Genomic DNA, 19630 nt, shown 5'->3' with positions numbered 1-19630 from the left:
CAGCTGAAACAGCAATCTTACACACAGAGGAGTTGGCCAGTGGACAGACTAATATTTCATGGAAGTTGCACCAGAGCACTGGGCGCCCAATACTAAAACACCTTGAGTATTACATTGAGATGGCATTGCTTTGTTAGACTGTAATGAGTTCAAACTAAAGGCCTAAAGTCATTATGGAAAGTATATTAACTCTATCAATAAATTACACAGGGGGTGGACAAAATGACACAATAAGACATAACTGCGTATTGATATCGGGGGCCTGACAAGGAGTAGGGCACCCTTTGCCTTCAAAAAAGCTTCAATCCTTCACAGAATACTGTCATGCAAGCCCTGAACTGTGTATAGTTATATTGGACCATTCTTACAGAAGAAAAGCCTTCAGTTCTTTGAGATATGAGACAATCTACTTTCATACCCTGCAAAAAGCTTTGAAGATGTTTAGGTCTGGTGTTTAGATAGGCCAGGGCTATTCAAATCATGGTCCTCAAGTTCCATTGCTGATTTTCCAGCCTTCCTTTACCTGTGAGCCAGGTGTGAAGCCTCTGGCCAATCAGAATCAGTCATCATTAAACAAACTACTTGGGAGAACTGAAAACAAGGCCTGGATTTGGAATCGAGGTCTAGATTTGAAGAGCCCTGGCATAGATAATAAATGTGTTTGATGTTTATGTCTTGGAATATGGGAATATCATGAGGATATAGTGTTTACTTCACCTGATCACACTCCTTGGCCATGCAAAGTAATCATCACACCTTATGTCTACCATAAACATAGGATCGCTTCACATAACAACAGAGGAATGAGAGCAACTCTCCAAATGTGAAAACATCCATGTGTAGAAAATAAGGGTGAATCATGACTCATCAGGTCATACTTGTTCCACCACTGATGCATCTTTGCACATTGGCCTTGGATGCAAGCAGTTTCCGAATGTCAGCTCTGCCATAAAGTCTGACTTGAATTGTTTTGTTGAGACAGGGTCCTAGTTCAGTTTTCAGCTCTGTAGTCATTTTTGAGGCCATAATTTTGTTGTGCTTAACAACTGTTCTGTTAAATGATCATCTATCACTCTCAACTTGGTAAACATCGATCTACAGCCTTTGTTTCTAGTTGCCAATGCAGTCTGTCCATGTTTCATATATGATGACATGATTTCCATACTGTTCTCCTTCACATGGGACATCATATTGCAATTTTTATTACCCATGCACCTCCAAATCGGTCATTGGCTGTTTTGAAACTAGTCACCTCATATTCCTTCAAAAAGTGCAGATTATCAGACATCCTTTACAGCTGATACATACTGCTAGTTTGCACCCAGCCTAATATGAATCACCACTGTCACTGTGTGATCGCGATTTAGTCACTGCAAATTCCGTTTTCATGCAGTGTTTCATTGTTTTGTCCATCCTCATAATATCGTATTCCTTGTTTGCAGGTAATTTTGAGGTCACCAAAGGCCATATTTGAGCAATTTATTAATGGGAGGATAATCGAGTTTAACGACTGAAATGTGGCAGCCTCAAGCGGTTACCATAGTAACACTAATTTCTGAAGGGAATTAAAGGACCATATGCTGTCGGCTCCTTTGTGTAGCTGCAAACTTCTTTCCAATGGCTAACAAAGTTATTCGCACTGTCTTCTGAATCTTTACCTACTTTTTCTGAGTTTTTTTAAGTTTTTAAGTTTTTTTAAGCTTGAAGCAGAATTTCAATATGAAGTTTGATTCTAGTGGCATTGAAAGAAAGGGATTCTGATTAATAAGCTTCCCACCCTTGCAAATATGTAAGCCAAAATGTATCAAAGAATACAATAAGAGTACATTGTCACACAACATAATTTTCAATATTTATTGAGGCACTTGCACAAACCGAAGATGAAGAATGCACAATTGTTTACACAAAATTATATTCAGTTCACATTCTTCAGTCGGTTAACACTTAAACATAGTACATTTTGACAGGATCTGCTGTTTATCTTTTGGTAATAACTGTCACGGTACAATTATTAAAAATATTACTTTTGTTATCTAGTCAGACGGGGATCTACATCATTTAATCATATAAAACAGTTGGATACAAAATTCTCAGTTGCAATATATACTAGCAAGAATAACCATGTGAATTTTGGGTGTTAAGTTACGCTATTATTTGTAACATGTGGTATTTACTAGGTAAGAAACATTGAACAAACTTCAACCATAATTCTTAAATGAGTCATTCCTTCCCCTAGTTGTGTGTAACATTTAATTTGATAGGCACTACTTTGTACTATAAAGATTATAGTGTAATTATAAAGACATGATGTCTCCATAATTGTTAATAAAAATAATGTAGAAAGTTTGAAAAACACTCGAACAGTTTTTGTCACAATCTTATATATCATTGAAGAGGGAGAGTATTGTACTCATCACGAGGCTCTAACGCAAAGCTTTTCCTTACCCTATACTGCCCTCTCCTGGTTGTTTTTTGAGCTCATCCTGCCTGGTCTTGCTTGGTGATGGACTCCCATGGACAGATGATCTCTTTCACGGTGCCTCTTACCCTGCTTGTACATTCATTTTCTTCATCCTCTGAGTCGATGGGGTAGATCCGGCACTCCGGCGGGATATCCACTTTTATCTGGAAAAAGCTGGGAAGAGCGCAGTTTTCGGCGATACATACGTGTGTAATATTTGGTTACTTGGTTATTATTTTGCACGGCAATCTGATATGTAGTTTTTTTGTTTCTTCTATTTTTGCTTCTGTAAAGATCTGTAAATTCCTAACATTAACTGAATCTTGCTGAACAGGAGCTGTAGCTGAAAAGTTTCAGCCACGAATAAAAGCTCAGTGTGTGTGAAAGATCTCTTTTGCTCAGCAGCGTCATTTCATTGTAAACATCCAGTGTAAAACTTTTAAATTTAAATCTCTAGTTGATACTTTACATAAAGGTACTACTTAGTAAAGTAATTAGTAAAATGCCGCAGCACGTGATTTTAGGGCTAAAACTGAATCTACTACATTGATTTAGTAATGATCACAGAGAGTTCTATTGTAATTCTGTTGACAGAGAGTTAAATTCTAATTCTAAATTCTGGAGTTAGGGGCAGACCGGGCACTCACTTGGCAATCCTCTTGGGCTGCGGCTGAGAGAGCGGCTCCCGGCTCAGCGGCTGAACTCGCCCGCCCATTGCTGAGTGACACTTGGGCGAAAGGCTTGCCAGCACAGAGGCATTGCCGCAGCCGCGTCTCAGGAACCGGCTGAGGGACAGCGCCACACGGGACTTCTGGCTGGCTAGCTGCGACTCATCGGGACCCCTCGCCGACGCGCTGACTCTGGTCTCTAACGGGACCTCGGCGATGGATGGGAACTGGGCGGCGGCGGAACCTCCCTGGCCCTCAAACTTCCTTTCGGATGCGGGTGTGCTGTCGATGGCGACGCTGATGGGCGAGGGGCAGGCGGCGCTGTTGGGAAGGGTTGGGAAGCCCGGCGAAGGAGGCTGTCGCTCCCGGCCGTGAGACAGCTGAGCCTCGCAGATGCCCGTGTAGACCGCTAGGTGGGGCACCGGCGCAGTGAATTTACACAGCTGCATGGGAAGCGGAGGCAGAGCACGCACGTCAGCAGGGGCCGCTTGGAAACCTTTCACCTACAGCCTTGCTTAACGTGGATTTTATAAGTGTATTTAGATTACAGTTTCGTGCATTTGGCAATAGAATGTACTTATTACCAGTGAAATGTGAGAAAAAAAGTTGTTTTGGGACATTAAGCCACGTTAAGTTTTTTTCCACGTTTAAGTTAAGCGTCCTGGTCAGCATGCCCTAACCACTCCCGGAAGGACGTTCATCCACACTGAAACACAAACATACTGTACTTAAGAAGCACTATTATCTATTATCTAAAACACTGTTTTAGAAAAGCAAATAAAAACAAATAAAGATAATGACGCTAAGTCCTGTAGCGAAATGGCAAGTTTGAATTGTGGCTGTATTCTATTCTATGCAAACTCGTGTGTGAAATATGCGTGTGTATTATGTTTATATTGCATATATGTTACAAATGTTCTCCACAATGTAATAAAAATATGTGTTTTTGACGTTGTGGGGACCTGAAATGGATCCGTAAAGATGAAAGATCCGTAAATGCAATCAAAAAAGTAAAAATGCCAAAAGTGTCGTATTTTATTTGGTTACTTATGGTTAAGGTTGGGGCGGAGTAGGGGTTATGGTTGTTATGTTGGGATTAGAGTTTCCCATAGAAATGAATGGAGGGTCCCCACAAAGATATTATTACAAACCCGTGTGTGTGTGTATGTACGATTCAGAGATTACAAACAGGAAATACACATGGAGACACACAGGAAATGATAATGATTAATGTGAGGACTTTATTTAATTAAACGTTATGTAAACATCCGTGAGCAAAAATAATCCAGCAACAAAGCACAATGAAGCAGTGATGACAATGAGGTGATATCAGTTTTTCATATACAACACACAGTTCAGCAAAAGGACAAGGATGGCTGAAATCCAGTGAAAATAACATGATATGATCAGCCGAAAATTACACAGATATGTATTCCATGCCAATGAGGAATCACTATGAGACAGAGAAAGACACAGCAAAGCTGAAATGAATGACAAATAAAAACTACTGATTACGTGGAATGAGTCAGTTATGACGATGACTGTGTTCATTGGGTTGAGCTTAATTGTAAGAGGTTGATACTTTTGTGTAAAACAATAATGTGTGGGCGTTAAAAATATATGTCAGTTGAATGTATTAAATGTTGCTCTTCTGAACTCACTATCTTATTTACGCCTCAAATAACTCCATCACATGTCAACCAAGAATTCATTCAGCACGAGTAAGCCTATCTGGCAGCACAGGGCCGGTAAAAAAAAAGCTAATTGGCGCTTTCCCTCCGCACAACAGGAACGTAGGTTCAACTTAACACCAACGACATTAGACAGAAGTATGTCACTTATAGATCGAATTTTCCGATGCAGAAATATGATAGTGACACAAGGGGAAAGTATTCTTTTTTAGGTACAGAAATAATTCCACTGCTCAAGTTTTGCTCTATTACTTTCCCCGCACTTCCACGTAAGTTAGCGGTCAACCAATCAGCAAAGTTTATATTAGCCGCACCCAGTATACTTTTGGCGAAGCGGTAACAACCTACTCCAGAGTAGGGACTGAGGTTCAGGAACCACCTCCGAGGAACTACAATCGGCCGAGTTCCTGTGGTGGGAACGCGACAGATATTCCTGGTTCCTGAAAAAGGTTCCTGCGGTGGTGAAGCGCCTAATGTAATGAACAATGATTTTACGGTACTGTATAAGAAGAAAAAAAAAGCACGAAAACAGCCTAGTTATTTCACACAGTTAACATAAAACAACGTGATAGAGTCATAGCAAGTTTAGGCTTAGAAAATAATCCCATAACATGCAGTATTATAGTTTAAATAATGAATATCAAAAATATATTATAATTTTACTTCCGAAATTGATATAATAAATAAGTTTCGTAGTTTATTTCATATATGCCCATAAGAGCAGGTGAAATAAATCCTGAGAAAGTAAACAGTATTTTTCACAGCCTTCCACTTGCTATCCCCTCTCTGCTGTCATGGCTCTGCCTTTTTCTGCCCCTCCTTCAGCATGTTGCGTTTGTCCAGCTTGCTCATGACCTGCGTGATGTCCATGGGCCCGCTGGCGGCCAGCCGCGCCTTCTCCTCTTCCTCCCGCTGCCGCAGCACAATGGGGCTGAGGTTGGGCTTGCGCTTTTTGGCATTCTGCTCCAGCTGTGCGTCGCTGCAGCACAGAGTCCAGGACGGGAGCAGGAGGACCACACATTAATGCACACTGTGGCAGGATGGGCCTGCAGCCCATAGCACCATGCAGGACAGTGAACGCTCTGTGCTGGTGCACAACACAGGGCAGCACTGCACAGTGGCTGAGGACAGTACTGCATTGTAACACAGAATACCACACGCAGGATAAAACACATTTTACAACAATACTATACAGTAACTCACATGACAGGACAGTACTGTATAGTAACAATGCAAAGCACAGCAACACAGGACAGCACTGCACCTTAACACAGGATAGTACAGGAGGACACTGCACACTTCATGTATTGCCACTTAGTGTTTGCAGTATTCCTCACCTGAATTTGTGTTCCTCAGGAGAAATCGCCTTTTTCTGTGTTTCCTTGAATACCGTAGACTTCATGTAGCGTCCGAAAGAGTCCTGTCATGGAAACAGAACTGTAAAAACACGGCTATCCCCGGCAGTAACGATGGTGAGGTAGACAAGCTCGCGGCCCCGAGGCCGGACCTTCTTCATGAGCATGTAGATGTGGGTCTGGGCAGCGTCCAGCACGTAGCGATGCGGGTGGACCAGCCCCTTCACAGTGATATCCATGGTCTTGCCATCGATGTTGATCCAGCGCGGCGCTCCGGGGGCCAGGAAAGTTCTGCATTCATACACGGCACAGATGCGGGGGGGGTGTCACAACACAGCATTCAACTGTGCTTCTGAATGAGCAGAACAGCCTGCTCACTGACACAGTAATCTAACATGAATGCTATAAATAAAGCTTATAAACACACTGCAATGATGTGATATTACTTTAACTTTTTATCTATCTATCTATCTATCTATCTATCTATCTATCTGTCTTCTCTGTCTGTCAGTAAACTTCATTTTTATCCTTCATACTTTACACTGCCAGGCCAAAGGCAAATCCCCAGCCTTGGATGGACAATAAAAATATATTCTATTGTATTCCATTACATTCTGTTCTTTCTAAGCAACATTGCCTGCATTATTTATTCTATTTTGCCTGCAGCTTTATCCAGAATGCAGCCACTTTATCCTTTTATTCTAACACAGCCGTGGAAAAAATTAGGAGTCCACAGCAGAATTGTTTGTTTCACTCATTTCTCAATGTATGGGTGTGTGTCTGTGAATAATGTAGGACCATAAGAACATAAGAAATTTGCAAACGAGAGGAGGCCATTCGGCCCATCAAGCTCGTTTGGGGAGAACTTAACTAATACCATACCATACCACTTTATTTATAGAGCACTTTAACACAACAAGCACTGCACAAAGTGCTGTACAAAGAGCCAACATAAGAGCTATTCAGGCCAAACAAATAAAAGAAAGAAAACACCAAGGAGTTTTATAATACTAATAAAAACTAACAGCTTAGAGTTGTTATAATTTTATCTATCTCTAATTTAAAGGAACGCAGCGTTTTAGCCTGCACTACACTAGTAGGAAGACTATTCCACACTCTAACTACACGCTGTGTAAAGAAGTGTCTTCTCAAATTCAGTTTAAAATGTTCTACCGCAATATGTATATATACACACATATTTTTTTTTTTTGCAAACTGCGGCCTGGTTCTTCCCTGCTTCTCATTAATGAAGGGCTTCTTCCTTGCTTTATGGGACTTCAGTCCTGCTTTCAGGAACCTGATATGAACTGTCCTAGCAGTGCACTTCACACCTGCACTTAATGTTTCCCATTCCTTTTCCTGAAGGTCTTTTGATTTCATCCTATGATTCAAAAGAAACGATCAGATAATTTTGCGGTCATCTCTGGCATTAGAAAGTCGTCTCTGCCCTCTACCTGGCTGGTTTCTGGTCGTTCCCAATGTCTCCTGCTTCACCTTATTCTTGTGTGCTGCTGTCTTAGAAACTTTGAGCCTGTAAGCAGCCCGACCACTCAGCATGGCCTTCTGCCAGGATTAAACCAGGATTTTAAAAATGCAGATTTGTTTAAAAATATAGAATGGTCTCTTATTTTTTTTCCACAGCTGTATAATTTATTGAAACAAAGCACCTTGTCTAATGGTACAAGAACAAGACCACCTGCAGGTTTAGTCTATATCCTCATCCATCTGGCTGCATATACTGTAATATGGAGATGCTCACTTGTATATCTGCTGGGCTTTGTCCTTCATTGTCGCCGCGGCTCCCCACTTCAGGTCCTCACACGTTTCCCAGAATGCCAGGTTTTCACCTTGGTTTCACCAAAAAAAAAACACTGGCCATAAAACTTCATTCCATAGGCTGCACCGTACAGCGCCACCGAAACTGCCACACAGGCACACGTGGGCCGCTTTCCGAGTCGAAAACCCACCGCTGAACTCCTTCTTCAGAAAGAGGCGGAAATCGGCCCGCCCCCGAGGATCACTGAGCAGCTCCCGGAAGCCAAACGTCCAGCGCTCTACTCTCATCTTCGTGGGAATCTCCACGCTGTGAGACGAACCGGCACGCACACACGGGGTCGCGCAGAGCAACAAATAAACCAATCAGAAAGAGGGGAAGCAGAGCCCGTATGAACAGGTGAATGGACAGCCTCAACAAGGAAAAAAAATTAGCAATGGTAGACACCTACAAACAATTTAAGTGATTTTTGTTTGTGATGTATTTTTTTTGCCATTGAGGAAAAAAATTAAAGCACCTGAAATTTCCCATAATATAAAAAATTGCAAAAAACTTGTTAACGTAATAAATAGCAGCTATCAACAGTGTAGATAAAGGGTATATTGCACACGTATTACTGTACCAAGGTATTACTGATCCTGAAGCTTGCAGCCTTCAGGAAATCAAGTCTTACTTGGGCATGTTGAGTTCCCAGTATGTGGTGTCATCGGTCAACCACGGGTTACTGGGGAGGCACATTGCCAGGAAGGGGTCATGGTTTTTACATGTTGTGATGTATTTTACAATCCTGCAGGGGCACAAGGACAGAGACATGAGCTGAACTGCCACCCAAGAACTAATTATAAAGTAGAATTAAAAAGTACATCATGCTATGGGTTTCAAAGTATATTTACAACTAGTGGTATTCTAGCATAAATAAATTCAGATAGACTGAGTATTCCTGGTTAACATTGACCACACAGTCACACCGAATCCCATTGGTGTTTTAAGTGGACATACGCTCCGAGAGACACCGATGACTTGACCCTTGACCGCATGATGCATTGTTGAGTGAAAATAACCTGCAGAAAAGAAGAGAACAGTCAGACGATTTTAGGAGTCTAGCTCAATATAAATGAGGCTAACACTGCTTAACTTAAAACATTAATATTGCCCTGAATATCTCTCCCAGCCCATAACAAATAGCTATCAGTAATCTGAGCCCCCAGTTACGGACCAAACAAGCAGTTTCTGTTGTCCTGAATTCCACAGCAATCCTGCCAATGTGAAAAGATAAAAACATATTTCAAATAAAGATTTACTTACAATTCTTCTGTAGTAGTCCATTGTCTTTTTCTGTGAACCAATACAAAAAACATTACGAACAATCCCCAAGCAAATGTAATCCTACAACAAAATTAAGGTGCTAATTATACTAAATACAATACAATGTCTTTATTAACAGTGCTGTACTAAGGAGAGTCTGGAGACTAATTAATTTTATTAAAGAAAAACTGATGCTATAGAAGGCTGAAGACACATACCTAATGAGTTATACAATGCAGCGTTTCAGTATAATGTACGTAGACCCTTGTCATGAAGGCCTTTTGTTTCTTTGAGCAAGAGGCCCAATAAAACTACACAGCCCTTGTTTCTGGCATCTCACATTTTTTAATCTTTCTCATCCATGGACTAATACACGCTACACAGACCGTCAAAGAAGCTCTTCTGTCAATTAATGTGTGTATTCATATTGTGTGCCTCCACCATTACTGATGAAGCGCTGAAGTGCACAGAGAAAAGGAACAAAATCTGCATGGAAAGAAAAGGAAAGAAAGAAAATGGTATGTGAACGAGATGCAGACGTCCACATATGCAACTCCTGTAACAACACGAGCACATCTGCAATCCTAATTTAGCAATGCTGCCGACAGTATATTCCTAGTACATCAGTACTGAATCACTACTTAGGGAATTTATGAGGTTTTTAATCCCTCCATCCACTCTGAGCCTCTGGAATTATAAGCAGAGTACGCCGTGCATACAACATTAGTTCCTTGTTGGGTATTTTTTCATAGATTCACTTGTAATAAAGGCAGGACAATGGCTTGCATGTTGAATGTTTTGCATGACAGTGTCAATGATGTCTGTGTTGACACTCTGAGTCCACAACAGCAGACGAAATTGCATGATCGCAAGTTTATGAAGAAAACCATGCAACATGGAACTGCAGACAACAGTTTTTTTTTCACAGATTTCTGGATGGCCAAAATTTGACCATAAAATGATATTTGCCTTTATCCAATATCCATATACCCACTTGACCTAAAAAGTTTAATTTTAGGGTGTTTTGCTTAAGGGTGTTGAGGTCCATGGAACTCAAGGGCAATTTTTCCAGTGCATTAGTGGTGTTACATTGTTACACAATATAAACTTCACAACAAGCTCACTGGAGTGGAACAGCTGGCTACCTGACTGATATTGGTAACTGTATCTATTCGTCACAGTGAAGCAGCTATTCATACTCGCCAGCATAGTACCGGGGCTGTAATTCAAGACAGACTATCAGGTATGAAATCCTCTTAATAGGCTTAAACAGATTGGCAGAACCAGTGCCCTGGAAAGAAAGGGTACGTTCATGACCTCCAGGCAGTAATAACATGCTGACCTGCCAGTAAATCTCCCACATCTGGTTGTACAGAAAAACACGCCAAAACAGAACTGTACCTCCCACTTTCAACAGTATTATTAAATTTAAATACAAAAACTATAATTTGGGAGTATGTCCGGTAATGTTTAATTCTCTGTTTGATTGTACTAGCACAAAAATGTCCCCCCACCCCACGCCGACAGGACAGTTAAGCTGGTAGACCAACTGAAATTCTGTGTGAGGAAAAAAAAAACCTCTAGAACTTTCTGTCGCAATCAACTGATTCAACCTACAGCTCGAACCGTGAAACTCAACTCATCCAGTTTAACACCTGGGCTGTCAATCTATTTGGCTTTGCATTGAAAGATTCTGTAAGACGAACCTATAAACGTATGGTTATTTTGACTATTCATAATTGCAAAAGCAAGAATCCACTGTGTGCATTAATACTGCTTTACTTGGTGAGGAAAAAAAAACCAGAAGCTAAAGAGGGAGGTTCCCATGCCAGCGAGGTAGTCAGACACAAAACAGCACTGACAAAGCTCATTTCCAGTTATTGAACCTCCTGATTGCATAATGGACGATGACCCCTGCTCACACCTGTAAGGAGTGAGGCCAAAGTGCCTGAGAGACTCACCTTCTTTACCTCATCAGCATTGGGGTCAGTGAGACGTTCTAGGCCATAGTCCATCGCGCTGATGGTGCCAGGCTGCAAATAAGCATGAGTCAACATTAGCCTGAAAGGGATTTTCATGCCTGGGTCTGTGCTGTTTGTCAGGGAGGTTTGCCTCATCCTCACTTATGGTATCTTATTATAAATTAGAGCAAATAAGCATTCTCCAGTACTCATCCAGTGGTCTGAATCTCCGACGTATCTCAGGCCCTGGCATTCAGAATCAGACAGGGTTGTAACAATGACCTGGACACCGACTTTTTCTTCATCTGAACAAATTACCCGAGTCAAACGAAAATGGCCGTCAGAGCCTGGATTCTCTGTCTGCTGGCTGACATTTAGAAACTAAACAAACTGGTTCCCTAGAGATCAATAGCACAAAAGCATACAAGAAAAATAACATTTTATGAGGTACAATTATATACATAACGAAAAGGAATATTGTAAGAAGCAGAGCAAGCGCATTGAGTTGTTCAGTGAAAACTGTAAATAGTGAACTGGTTTAGGAATTATTGTATTTCACACTGAAAACTGTATACATTTTTACCTGATTCATTAATCCATTCTATCCCGCCAAGCCACAGCAACTACTGAAATATTTAAAAGGTTAAATCCATACTTTCTTTCAGAAGTGACAGTAATTAGGCCCCATAGAAATTCACCTGAGGATTTCACATCTATTCAACTATAAATTTACACATACTGTTACTGTTATTGTGAATAGCACTATTCAAGCCAATTAATCATATGCAACAGTTATGCACTGATTTTTAATCTAAAATTCAACCTAATTTAGTCAGTATGATTTATTTAAAGGATAATTGTGCACAATAAACAACCATTAACTGAAGTCATATTTTGAAAATTTAAAAATCAAACGTATTTATCCTAGGTTCCGAGATGAGCATTGGTCTGTCTTTCTGTATTTGAATTCCCTGTTTCCAGGTCAATGTTCAATTTAATGAAAATTATATTTTTGGCACTGCAGACTCAAAGACTGTATCAGACAGACCTCCTGCTTTTCAGGTTAAAAAAACTGGGAAAAAAACAAAATAACTTGTTTTTATTGACGTAAAAAATCAAGTATGACACTATTCATTTGTCACGTGTTCATATAACTTAAAACTTCAATTAAGAGCCTCTTTCACTTACACAGTTAGGTCACAGTTCATGAAGGCAAAACTGTCATTTAAGTGCGTATTAATAATAGTTTGCGCTCTAACATTTGAGAATGTTTTCCGTTTAAGCAATATAATTGAATTTATCCCATTTGGATGGTGTAGATCAAGATTACCCAGTTGAGCAGGAATATCTGCAAACTGTGTTGCAGACTGACCCTCCAGAACTGGAACTGGGGAACCCTGGCGTAGATGTTTTGGGAGAGGGGTGAAGTTGAAGGATCCATGGATATAAAGTGAGTTTACTGTAGGTGTGTTGGGACGGGTCCAGAAGCAATGGCCCAGTTGGCATGGATTGGTTAGATGCAAGATAATCCATGCAGGGAACAGAAATATAAAGCGCAAGTGCTTTATGGGTTCCATTGAAATAAAGGAAGCCGATTATGAGAAAGACCTCGGTGTGTATGTTGATGCTTCCATGTCCCACTCTTGCCAGTGTGGGGAAGCAATTAAAAAGGCCAATAGGATGTTGGGTTATATCTCTAGGTGCGTGGAGTTTAAGTCAAGGGAGGTGATGCTACGATTACATAATTCCTTGGTAAGACCCTACCTAGAATATTGTGTGCAGGTTTGGTCACCATACCTTAACAAGGACATTGCTGCCTTGGAAAGGGTTCAACGTAGGGCTACAAGAATGATTCCTGGTCTTAGAGGAATGTCTTATGAGGAGAGGTTAGCTGAGATGAATCTGTTCTAAGACTAAGACTAAGGGGGGACATGATCCAGGTATATAAGATTCTAACAGGTCTGGATGCTGTTCAACCAAATAGTTACTTCAGTATTAATTTAAAGACAAGAAATCATGGCCATAAGTGGACCAACCCAGCACTCCGACCACAAGCTTGGCTCATGCCTACATCACCGTGGACATGCCAAAAGATCACCTCATCCATCCTCCTTGGCTTGTGCCTCGCTGTTCAGAAGGTTTATACTCTGGTTGCATTCCTTTCATGAACTATGGTTAACCCAATTCCCAAGAGATTTCCTTACCACATTAAATTAAAAAAAAACAATAAACCAAACCATAGATGACCCCCCCCCCCACCCCCGTGTTATCATGGCATTTGCGAGCACTGTCTGTTAAATAGCTGGTGTCCATAGACCCTCAGAAAATAGTACCATGTCTTTTGAGTGAACCTTTCAAGCATCTGTCCCAGTCCTGTTCCAGCAGAGCCCTTTTACATGCTGATAAGTCTGCCATAGATAAATCGGCTACCATACAGAGTTGACTTACAGACCACAGCTATCAACCAATCAAGCTTTGCTGGGTAAACTCCCAGAATATCTCAGTACCCTACTCTGCATCAGCTCCAATAGCTACCACTTGCGTGCCTCCAAGTGGTTGCCTTTGTATGTCCCCCAGGTCCTGACAGACCTTGGCAAAACAGCATTTTCTCATTACACGCCATGGTTATGGAACAACCTTCAAAAAGTTCTTAAATTGCAAACACTAATATCTTTAAAGGATTTTAAGATCATCATAAATAGTTCAGTGACTGAGGAATGTCAATGTTTTGCTTGAGAAGCCACTGTGCAAAAACAATTGTTCTTCTGTTTTACGGTTTAATGTTTTATTGTCATGTACTGTATATGTTTATGTTTCGTATGGCTGCTACCTTGGCCAGGTCTCTCTTGTAAAAGAGATTTTATATCTCAATGGGACTTCCTGGTAAAATAAAGGTAAATAAATAAATAAATAAAATCAGATCCCTACTTACTGGTGGTCGATGTACCACCCAGTAGGCCCTCTCCTGACAGTCGAACACCACACGGTCTGGCTTCTTCCTCTCCTTCCCTGCCCTGGTCATACAAGGGAGAGTTAATAAAACACACACATTGTTATTTAAGTAAATACACCCACCCACCAAAGCACCAAATTTTGCATACAGAACCTCAGAGAGATTAGACCCCGCTGAGTCCATTCCCAGGTGCCAGCCCCCCCCCCCCTGTGTATCCACTTCATCTTGGCCAGAGACAGCAAGGCAAAATAATATTACATAGAGAACTGACCTGTACTGCTCCTTTGCTTGCATCACAATGAAATCCCACTTATGGTTCATCCATTTGTGAAGGTTGTTATAGTGTTCCTGACAAGGAAAACGGACAGCTTTAGCTCTAAAAACAGCCAAGGCGAAAACTATGCCTTTAGGTTCCAGCTGGCAGTTAAAAATCATACCCTTACCTGCTCATATAATTCCAGTACGCCTTTCTTGCGAATGTTTCTCTTTGCTAAGTAGATTGCTTCAGGAAGGTTATTAAAAAAAAAATAAAAAATGTGTTTGAGATGGTTAGGCGGCAATATGTCTTGAGGAACAGGACAAAATAATCACACAGTGCTGAAGGTGCGCTCTAAGTCATAAAGAATAACAATTATTTAAAGGTCTTTGTGTAGGTGTGAGCTATAATTTAAGATAATCAAATGAGCTGCATGCTGTGGGTTTTGATTTTTAAAAAATTATCTTCTATTACAGTATATTGCTTAGTTTCAGAAATATGATTAATGTATGATGAGTGTATTTTTAAATAGCCATTTACAATTTACATAGAGAGGAAGGACAGTACATTTTTTTTTACATGTATCATGTTCCAACTGCATCAAAAATATATTATGAGCATATAGGGATCTCGCTCGTCATGTCATGCAGCCGCGTTTTCAGCCAGAGATACGTAAGGACCCAGAGAGCAAAGCAAACCCACCATAGTCTGTGTCTTCTGCCGGCCACTGCTGGGCAGGCCAAAAGTACGGCGTCTACAGCAGGATCATGATATTAGTGTCACCAGACTGCCATATTCCAAAATATCACCTTCGGTGTCATTACATTCAATGATAATTCCATGCTAACAATGAAAGAGGAAAAGGTATAGGCCGTATCTGCTACATGCTATTGGGTATAGCGATATAACGATGCTCCAGCAGCTACCTGAAAGCGATAAAGCGAGGTGTCAGCTTTAATGATGAGTCTCTTGTGGTCCTGCAGGGGGTATATGTAGCCAAATGCCACCATCAGTGTTGCTATAGACTGAGCCTCTGGGGAAGGAAGTAGGCAAAAAACAGGGATGTGGTTTTCACATTTTACTGAACGAGCGACCTCTTTTACCTCAATTGATACCAAAACTGTAATCATTATATCGACCATCTGTGCTGCTATAATTATTATTTGTGTTAGTAACAGAGTAATATCATCAATGGACATACTTTATTTGTAATGAAGATTAGTTTAGCGACAGTATCTTGTAAAAACAATGCGATTTCATACCTCGCGCGTCGATGTTGAACCGGTTGGCTACCCATGCCACAATGTCTTCCCCTGATCAATTAAAACAACGGCCAGTTAAAAGAGGATAATAAAACAGCGCTTGCCAGGCAGGACATAGTTGGCAAGTATATGGCTGAGAACGAGGGTCTAATGAAAACTGTGCTCCCAGGACATGGGCCCCGGCTGAGCTCTACAAAAATCAGCGACATCTCTGAGAGGAAACCTCCGAGACAGAAAGAAGGCCTCCATTTCTTGAGAAAGGTCAGGATAAAGCGATGGTTAGGATGAAACAAAGTGCAGGATCATTACCGAGCCTTGAGAGGATGCTGGTGACAGCTTCTGAAATGTGCCCGTTTACAAAGTATCAGGGACAGCAATGTCTTTATGCTGATGATAGCAATCTTCTAGTAAATTACGACTGACATGCAATAAAACACAAATGACCCCCTTTGATCTTTGTATACCAAAAAAAAATAAAAATCAAGCGCTTTGCCAACCAGTCTATCCACACATACTGTGTGTGTGTGTGCGTGTGTGTGTGTGTGTGTGTTTATGTGTGTATATATATAAATGAATATATGTACATACACAGATTTGCATTCTTGTCATTGTGAATAATAAACTAGGCCATGATGTTGAAAAAACGTTGAATGACCCTTATTGGGTATAGAATTTTGATGACAACATAGTTAATAACTGGAAGAGGGAACCTTTTAAATATCTTTTTTAATATAACAAATATATGTATATTAGCAATCACTTCTAGTTTTTCATTTCTATTTTCTGGTTATGACTGACTTCCAAAGAAAATGCTGCAGAATAGAGGCCAGGGCATGTTTTTTTTCAGGCTGTGAAACATATAAAGACACGCAAATCCATGTTAGAGGCTTAACTGCACGTCTCCCTCTTTGTGTGACAGCTGGCATGCATCGCAGATCTAGTGACATATCTAGACATGATTACAAAGAGATCTGAAATGCAGCAATTCATTGAGAAACCAAACTCTTTTTATAGCTGTATATTTTTATATATGTGTCGTGTCCATATTCATGTTCTGTTTGACTGTCCCCTGATGCTAACGCTCCTGACGCTAATGCTGAAACCCCTCGGAGCAGTTTATGCACAGTGAGTCGGATCTTTTCTCAGTGACCACTCCAGGCAAGAGGAGCCAGTTGCTGCAGCCAGCTGCACAGGGGTTGTCATGGCGATGAATTCTTGCACACATCAACACATGTATAAGACAAACCACTGCACACTGGCATGTACTCTGAGCTGTGCCTGGATTCCCATTAATCAAATCTAAATCTCCAATTACCAGGAATATGTTTGTTGGCCTGGGGCTTCTTTGGCATAATCTACCACAAGCAGAAATTAAAAATTAACTAACAGAAGGGAATACAATGCATTATCCTCAGATCTAAAAAACAACAGATTAATTATTTAATTTCCTTCCTTAATTACTTTGTCTTTCCTTTTGATTTCTTGAGTAACGTTACATCATTACATACAGTATGTACATAGGGAATATATGCCGTTAGAGGCTTACCAGTGATGGCGTGTGGGATGGTAGTAATCACCAGCCTCTGAGTCTGGGACTTAACCCCACTTTTGGGATCTTGCATCTCCAGCACTAGAGCCTCCACCTGCAAGGAGAAACGAGAATATGGACCGGCTGCTGAAATCAACAAATCAGAGGCTGGGATTCAGGTGTTCGATTTTTCTGCAGAATAAATAGTGCTGAGCAATTTTCAAATTAATCTGAGTGTTTGATGTTAATCATATAGATGTACAGTCTATATGATTAAGTTCTATATTCCTACAGCAGGGCTATTCAACTCACGGTCCTCAAGGGCTGAGCCCTGGTGATTTTCCAGCCTTCCTTCACCTGTGAGCCAGGTGTGAAGCCTCTGACCAATCAGAATCATTAATTAACTAACTACCTGAGAGAACTGAAAACAAGGCCTGGATTTGGGAATCGAGGGACTGTGTTGAATAGCCCAGTCCTACAGAATCCCGGATTCAATACTCCAGCCAGAAATACACCCCAATCTTATGATAAGACATAATCAAAGCTCACATTTAATCTTGTTTACATACAAATATGTTGAATGAAAAATAGCACTACATGTGGATTGGGAATAATGTGTTAGAAGCCTGTCATCTTTAGAATGGAGGAATGGAGAAAATGTATAACTATTGTATGTGTCTATGATGCCGGAGCCTTTGCTATATAATTACAGATGGGACATTAAAACCCCCTCCCAGGTACTAACAGTGGCGATCAGGTTAACCTGTCTTCTAGTCACTGCTAAGATTTATTTAGGGTCTTGTATTCGAACTATGGCTCTATTGCCAGGTCACCCGGATAAAGCCAAATTTTGCATTCCATAATGAATATTAGCTCTGACTATCACCTTCCATTTCACTGAAGACAAATACGACATCCCTGTGCATCACTGAAGCATACCACCATGCCCCACAGTTACAGAAGTGGGCACTCAACCAAATCAAACAGGAACATCAGCGTTTCCTTTTTGCCTATTACTTTATGGTCCACAACGTGAATTCTACCCTCTTTGAAATGTGCAAACGATTGATTTACAATTCCCCCGGAGTCTCTCTGAAGTGGGGCTCATGCCAGGCCACTGCAAAGTGGCTTTGAAGACAGATTGCAGAATTACTGATAAGCAAAACGTACATCTCAAAAAGTTTCCTCCGTGTTGGCTTTAATTAATAACTGCTCAATCACCATAGGAAAATTTGACTAAAGGAAGCAAAAATGTGTTTCCATACTATGAAATCGCTTCACATTAATGACAATCAGTAGTGTTGTTGTTTTTTCTGGAAATTATGATTTATTATTATTAAAAAGTCCCGTTTTAATGTAATTTATATTGATATTTGTTCAATGCCAAAAGAGATGATTTTTCCCATTAAATCTTTTTACCCAAATTTTTTTCTCAGTAAGTGACACTAGATAAAAAACTGGTCAGATTATTAATTAAAGCATCGTAATGTATTTCATTACACATGTTCTACGTAACATTGCATGGGTTAAATATTATTTGCTTATTTGTTTTTCGATATCCTAATTTGTACTGTATGGTAAATCATATTTCCCTGATGCTGTAACCACCTGCACAAGTGAAATTGCATTTTAGTTATCTTCTGATTTAAATGTAAATAATAACTTAAAGTGATCGATTCTAGTGTACGGGAGACTATATAAAACAATTAAGCAAAACGTTTACTCGGGCATGGAATATTTCAGTTTTGCAGTAATTGTATGTAACATGTTACTGAAATAACATAGAAATGAACACAAAATTAAGCCGAAAAACAAGCGCCATAAGAAAGACGACTACGACCATGGGGCAGGATGCTTAAAATTCACGTTATATGTGGGAAATTGTACAAAAACATGAGCATCTTTTTAGTGACCTACCTTTTTTAGACAAGCCATCCGTGGTCGATAACGTTGACCGTGATCTCGTACGTTTCTAATCGTCATGCTTGCCGCCTGTTATGTAGGAGTCCCTTTAATAAAAAGCGGATTTCAAAACACTGAAAATGATTTTGCAGGAGGTCTTGACGACGATGCCAGTTTATGTCGCACGCCCCTTATCCTAACATAACACTTGAAATTATATGCGGAAGCTTGAGGTATGAAGACAGTATGGACATCTCAGCCAATCATGACTTAGTCCTATTCAGCCAATGCAACCTCTCACATTCTGAAAAAACCGCAGTGAAAAACAGCACCGCACTTTGCTCGATAGGAGGCGATGTAGAACCGGGAATAAAAACAAGATGTTAACGCTGTGCTTTTAAAGGGCCAGATTGCACCCTGAAGTCCTAGTCCTAATGATTAATTCTGACTTTCATTAATGGCATGAAACTTCAACAACCCAGTCTTCTTTGTAATGTATATCAACTAAAAACTA

General features: G+C 40.5%; 1 protein-coding gene across 2 annotated transcripts; it reads right to left on the bottom strand.

Moving 5' to 3' along the window:
* Nucleotides 1-1827: 1827 nt before the first annotated feature.
* Nucleotides 1828-19411, bottom strand: LOC111847788 (regulator of G-protein signaling 9). 2 transcript variants are annotated; one of them, XM_023819310.2, is made up of 19 exons: nt 19132-19411; nt 17233-17329; nt 15687-15737; nt 15351-15457; nt 15127-15178; nt 14612-14670; nt 14440-14516; nt 14148-14229; nt 11216-11287; nt 9255-9284; nt 8949-9010; nt 8623-8736; nt 8143-8258; nt 7935-8022; nt 6328-6466; nt 6158-6240; nt 5676-5799; nt 3109-3572; nt 1828-2635 (listed from the first exon to the last, which is right to left on the bottom strand). In XM_023819310.2, the coding sequence occupies exons 1-19, from the start codon at nt 19195-19197 to the stop codon at nt 2479-2481; spliced, it is 2040 nt and encodes a 679-aa protein (XP_023675078.1). In that variant the 5' UTR covers nt 19198-19411; the 3' UTR covers nt 1828-2478. The 2 variants fall into 2 exon arrangements, with proteins under 2 accessions (XP_023675078.1, XP_023675085.1); XM_023819317.1 differs by lacking the exons at nt 1828-2635; nt 3109-3572 and having other exon boundaries at nt 4353-5799.
* Nucleotides 19412-19630: the final 219 nt, after the last annotated feature.

The sequence above is a fragment of the Paramormyrops kingsleyae genome, chromosome 5 (genome assembly GCF_048594095.1).
Source record: "Paramormyrops kingsleyae isolate MSU_618 chromosome 5, PKINGS_0.4, whole genome shotgun sequence".
Lineage (NCBI taxonomy): Eukaryota > Metazoa > Chordata > Actinopteri > Osteoglossiformes > Mormyridae > Paramormyrops > Paramormyrops kingsleyae.
Note: the sequence above shows the minus strand (reverse complement) of the source record. Positions and strands in the feature narration are given on the sequence as shown.